At 39.5% G+C, this 6,343-nt stretch overlaps 2 protein-coding genes across 2 annotated transcripts in view; one reads left to right on the forward strand and one right to left on the reverse strand.

Moving 5' to 3' along the window:
* Positions 1-2,940, reverse strand: part of LOC137977658 (aquaporin-4-like) — a 12,021-nt gene extending 9,081 nt beyond the window's left edge. Inside the window, exon 1 of the mRNA XM_068824951.1 lies at positions 2,353-2,940. Within this exon, the coding sequence (XP_068681052.1) occupies positions 2,353-2,656 (304 nt within the window). The 5' untranslated portion in view covers positions 2,657-2,940. The remainder of the gene's footprint in view (positions 1-2,352) is intronic.
* Positions 2,941-4,120: 1,180 nt separating this feature from the next.
* LOC137977216 (uncharacterized) lies at positions 4,121-4,717 on the forward strand. The gene has a single exon (XM_068824478.1). It carries the CDS (start codon positions 4,121-4,123, stop codon positions 4,715-4,717), a length of 597 nt encoding a protein of 198 aa, XP_068680579.1.
* Positions 4,718-6,343: the final 1,626 nt, after the last annotated feature.

Consider the following 6,343-nt stretch of genomic DNA (forward strand, 5'->3'; position numbering starts at 1 on the left):
AGAGCGGCCAAGAGCATCTTTATATTTCTTGTACTCGGTTTTTACTAATAGATGTTTCATCTTTGTTCGGCACTAGATTAAGTCGCTCTGGTAAACAAGAACTGACATTTCCTTGCTGATGTTTTGGTAAATCTCGGCATTTTTATGAGTATTGTGGTCTCGGATCGATCCAATCTAGATCGATGTGAGATCGAGCCAAATAACAACGCAACGGCGCAAGAGATCAGTTCCCTTTGTAACCTGGCTTATCTGCTTGACCAACATTCTAAGCTGTAATTACAGAGGTTTTAGATGTGATTTTAGCAGAATGCGGCGAGGAGGCTACAGGGCAATTATGGCTTTCCTGAATCTTGTATCCTTCCTCTTTAGTGTATCGCTTAATTCACGGCAAATAAAGGGAAAAGACTCTTTCGAGAGTCAAAAGTTCTTAAGCCAAAGTGTATCGTTTTTCCACTGGCTTGCCGTTTCTTCCTAAAACTGGGTTTTCCCTCTACTTGGCTCAATCCAGAAGCGCCTCTCTCGCGCTTGATTGCGCGGGTATTCATACATGAAAAACAAAAGCAGGCAAATATTCCTCTGTGGTCGCTGAATTAAGCGAGGAATCATTCTATTTCGTTTTCTTAACATCTTTTGGTGTTTGTTAAGCATTTCACTTGAGGTCATTGCGATAATAACCTCCGAAAGCACTTTCAACTCGGCGAACTCCGCCATTTCCAAGAGGGTCGTCTATTTATAGAACTGTGTAGGTGTCCCCAAACTATCCTCATGAACTCAATCGACTCGTACGGACACTAAATATGAACACTCCACCAAAATGGCCTCGGATAGGTTTCAGATCGATCAAAAATGAGCCAGGTGTGAATGGGCCCTTAGAGCGCTTACGGCCTGGATCGATCCGAGACCGATCCAACTCGCAAGTGTGAACAGGCCGTGTGGCGAGCCGAGATCTCGGTTAAACGAGCCAGCCCGGCTCTTGTAATCGGCCCCTTATTACACCTTTTTCAGAAATAGTGCTTTCTGGGTCTGACTATTGTATCTCTGCTCCCAAATGCTGTTTCATATTAACCTATTCCGAAATAAAAGTCGTTTTCTATCACCTTCTTGTTTATTTGCTTCCTCTAAGTAAACCTAAAAAAAAGTAAACCTTAAAGTAAACCTCTCGGGAAGGGAAATTAAAATGTTCCTAAGAGTATTTGCGTTTCGCGTCTATAACAATGACAGCTGTCTATTCGATGTAAACATGCGCACATCCTTTTCTAAATATAATGGTCAGTTTTATGTAAACCGGACGAAAACTGATGTCATTCGACAACTTGTGTCGTAAGACGGTTATGGTTATCTTCTGCTTCCAACCTCTCGGATTTCATTTTTCTTATTTTAATTCAGAAATTCAAAAAACTTTGTCGTGAATCATTGACTTTTTCAGTGGTATCCTTCTTGTCTGGAGATCAACTCTTTCTACAGACAAATTAACCCGTATGGATTGACTCTCGTTTTTTACACATTGAGATTCAACATTTACTTATCCTTCATAATTTTTTTCCTTTTTCACTCTTGAAAGAAAAAAAAGAGTATCTTTGAATAAATCACCCACACTCCATTTCTGAGAAAAATAAGTCCATGATTATATGCCGCCGGTGTGATAAGCATAAAAATAGTATTTTGTCTTTTCTTCAGAAGGGAGAGCATATCTTAAGTCTAAAATAGCTCTTATTAAAAAGAAGTGACCTAGTACTTACACGATATCAGTATCAAAAGCCATCTGTACGAATTTTAACATGTCACTGGCTGAAATTGTTAACAATAAAATGAGAAGCAGGATTCTTGACACCATTGAAAATGCCAATTTTCGGTTTAGTACCCTTTCACAAAATCACGGACCATGTCATAGACTTTTCACTTTTGTCTTCTTGTCTTTGTTTTTTCGCTGATAAGTATTCCGGTCAATTTACAATTTTGCAGCTGTCGATCGGCATAAAAAGCTTGGGGAAGTTAAGCTTACCGTAATTTTGTCATTTTCCTTTTATATGTAGGAAATTCAAAAGAAAGGAAATTGTTTTGTTGCCTGTTTTTGTTTTTCTGATCTTTAAGTTTTTGCGACGTTCCAAGTGTTAAACATTTAAAGGGAAGAGATCGCGGATTTATTTTCCCTTCGCAAAAAAAGGCTAAGGAAGGTTACCTGCAGAAGTGATCGCTCTTGGTTGTTTCAAAGCAACACTTCCGGTCGAAAAACAACTTCTGTTGCCTTCCAATAACATTTATCAGCAGTCAACTTTACAGAAAGTAAATGGAATAGTTTTTCGGCAATTACGTTATCCTTTCGTGCGTAAAACAACCCTCAAGTCAACTTACCTCCACAAAATTGAGCGACTGTGTAGAGGGCCCCTTCGATTACGGTAATTTTTCGCGCAACCAACAATGCTGTGTTTACTGCGGGATTCATCAACCCGCCACTTAAATGACCAATCACCAGAGCTAAGGTAGTGATACTTAACCCAGCAGTCAGTGAAATACGAAGAACTGCACAACCAGTGTCCTGCCAGTTTAAGGTCGAGCCACAAACCAGAAAAACAAAAATGGTGGTGGCGACAAACTCTCCTCCGACAGCTATCCATAATTCGCGCTTTCTGAGCGCGTGAGTATCGAGGGCTTGCATGTTTCGAAAAAATCGTCGAAATTGCCGAGAAGTCAAAACAAAGTTACATCGCTGGAAATACAATGGTTAAGATGTGAGATTCTTTTCTTTCGGCATTATTACCTTTCAGTATCCGACTTTCGTCTTTTTGTCATGTTGATGAATTCGAGCAATTAATGTACCCCTTGAAGACATTCAAGTTTAGCACTAAAGCATCTCCTCTTTAATGAAATCCCAGATATGATAGCGGCGTCTTATATGTCAGATCATGTGTTCCATTAAGCCTGCATCCACATTCGTGCATATGCGAGATTCGTTGACAATATTTACACAAGAACAAACGTTGATAGATTCGTTCATCGGTCTAGGCTTGATTTCCGCCGCTCACTCGAGTTCGGGTAATAATAATAATAATACACTTTATTTATCCAGCGTCTATATCATTAACTGTTCTAGGCTCTTTACAATATCACGAAAAATGTATTAGAACAATTTAAAAAACCTAACAACTACGTACTATGATAATCATAAAAATTAGATACAAAGAAAAGAAAAGGCTTGGTGAAATAAATGTCTTTCAATGTTTTTTAAAAGCATTCAAGGAGTCGACATTTCTTAAAGATGCAGGTATGCTATTCCATAACTTAGGCCCGGTTTAAACGTCGCATTTTACATGCGCCGAATCTAATACTAATTTAATTCGACTTGAATTTACAAAGTTCGGCATTGCAAGTGACAGCTTCATTCCCAGATCCCGCTCTAAGTCCCCCGCCAATTTGGCTGACAAAGATAAGTAGAACATTTTGCGTTTGCGGCGTTTATGCCTCTCAAACACCATTCGCGCTAACAGAAAACGGCGACTTATAATGCAGATGACAGTGCATCATCTGATAGCAAGAAGAAGGCGTCTTCTGTATGTTTGTTCCGTTGTTGTGCTTTTGCTATCTCAAAGAAATTTTAAGGCACGTGTGCCAAGACCCCGATCGTGCCGTCGATTGATACGAAATGAAGGCTGGTGGCATAAGTCATGGACTACATATTCTGATGTTCGGTTTAAGAAAACCTTACGTGTTTCACGGGCAACATTTCATTTTATTTTAAGTCGTGTTGGGAACGTACTTCAAAGACAAACTGTGACAGAGGCCCGGGGACAGAGGGACCGATTTCACCCGAGGAGAGACTAGGCATATGTCTTTACAGACTGGGAAGAGGCGATTACTATGACACTATCGCTGAAATGGTAGGAAGAGGAGTTGCCACTGTGAGCTCCATTGTGCTGGAAGTATGCCAGGTTCTTGTTGAATATTTGTGGACTGAAAGTATTTCAAGTAACATGCCGAAATCCTGAGAAGACTTCGAGCGAAAGATTCTCGACGGGTGGCACTGGATGGGTGTCACATACCCATAAAATGTCCTCCAGGCGGCCTTGAAGCATGTAAAGAATATTTTAATTTTAAATGTTTTTATTCAATTGTTCTGATGGCCATGGTTGATTCTCATTACCGTTTTGTATGGGGTCGATGCGGTTATCCCGGGAACTCCCATGATGCTATCATTTTTAGGTCTAAAAACCTTTGGAATTCAATCCAAGATGGCCTTCTAGCCAACGTGGGCAAAGCTGTTGGTGAAGTAAATGTACCACCTCTTATAATAGCCGATTCTGCCTTTCCCCTCCGTACATGGCTCATGAAACCCTATACAAATGCCGTTTTAAGCCCTCAACAAAGATATTTCAACTACAGGCTTAGTAGGGAATGTATGGTCACCGAGGCAGGTGGAAGAGGAAGGTGGAGGGTGCTGTCGCGGAAAAACGAAAGTGACAAAGAACATGTCCGCACAGCAACACTCGCATGTATGGTCCTACACAATGTTTGTCTTATGCAAGGGGACTCCATTGCAAGAAAGATCGATTTAACAGTCGGTCCAGATGGCAATGAGAGAAGAAACAGGGATGAAATCAGGGAACTGTTACTCATGAGAGAGTGCAGAAGTGCGCATGATGTTTCGGGAGAGGCAGCTACAGTCAGAGATGCCCTTTGTGGAAAGTTATGGGTGGAGAAAGAAACTGGGAGAGTTTCCTAACTAGATTCTATAACCTGATTGAAAACAATGGTAGCATAGTTCAGATATTTTTCCAGCAGTTGGTTTTGTATACCTTTTTTTCATAGACATGTGCAAACATGAACTTTAAAGATTTTCTTCAAAACGATCTGAACTTAATTCAGAACATTTGTTTCAAAACATTATCAGGAATAATTGTGCAAACTGAAAGAATCATTACACCAAAAGTGTAATGAATCTTGTTATTAATATTATTATTGTATTGTTATTGCCCTTGCTATAATTATTAGAAATGTCTTAAGTTGGCTCAAACCAGTTTCAACACTTTTAAGAGACATTGTTATTAAAAGGATTGACACTACAACAATTTATGACTGACGTAACAGCAATGTCATGGTACCATGTGCAACATCAATTATTGCCAAACAAGATGCAGTCATCTTTTTGTGACGTAACAAGTTACCATGGCAACAGGAAAGCCTTACAAAAACACCCTATATTTTGGCTTTAGTTGCTCATATCTGAAAAACGAACTCGATGACCCCAATTTTTTATTGCACAAAAGTGATCAGCAGGCCAAGATGAACCTCTCTGCAAAGTTTTAAAAAATTCTGTGGAGCAGATTCAGAGCTACGTTAAATTTTCAATGCGTTAGGGTGGCTCTGCATCCGCTCCACAGAATTTTTTTAAACTTCGCAGAATGTTTTATTCTGGCATGCTGATTACATTTCAGAAATGAAAAGTGGGGGTTACAGAGTTCGTTTTTGAGTTATGAGCAGCTAAAGCCAAAATATGGGGTGTTTTTGCAGGGCTCTCCTGTTGCCACGGTAACTTGTTACGCCAAAAAAATGACCGAATCTTTTTCAGCAATAATTGGTGTTTGATATGGTACCATACATTGCCGTTAAGTCATAAAGTGTTGTAGTGTCAATCCTTCTGATTAGAACGTTTCTTTCAAGGGTTGAAACTGGTTTGAGCCACCTTAAATCATCACAGTTATTTTAATCATGTAGTTACAACATGGAAAAAGTAACTAATATTATTGTGACAAACTCCATTTCAATAATTGAAACAAAAACATTTGATGATTAGAACACACCCACAACTCTTTCACAGGTTGTGTAGGTTATGTGACTACAAAGGTAAAGCTCTCCCTTTGTTAAGAAAACTTCTGACAGAAGTAGATCATCATCTGTAGTCTTTTTCAGTAGAGTATAATTTACAGGTAACATTCTGTCACGTCTTGAATAGTCGAGGGTCCCTGATCAAGATCTGCTGCTCAAACACCTATTCCAAAACTATGGAAGTGTTAAATTTATGAGTTGTACAAAGTTACATGTATTTGTCAGGTCCTTCATGTGCTTTGATTTTTGCCTTGTGAAAAGAAATCATTCAACACCATATAAAATGTGCTGTCAGTTGCTAAATTTTGTGTTGGTTGTAATCGGCAGTCATAGGGCCACCCTCGGCATACTGTGCACTCTCAGAGTGATGCATTGCTTGCAAAGGAGGTTGTTGAAAGCTAGCAAGACCTAAACTTTGGTTGGGTTAAAAGCTGAATCATTTTCAATTCATGTTCACGGGACGTGTTCATTTCTTCTCGCAAGAACCTGATCAACTCTTTCGTTGGATCATTATTGCAAACCT

This window comes from Montipora foliosa, chromosome 11 (genome assembly GCF_036669935.1).
Source record: "Montipora foliosa isolate CH-2021 chromosome 11, ASM3666993v2, whole genome shotgun sequence".
NCBI lineage: Eukaryota > Metazoa > Cnidaria > Anthozoa > Scleractinia > Acroporidae > Montipora > Montipora foliosa.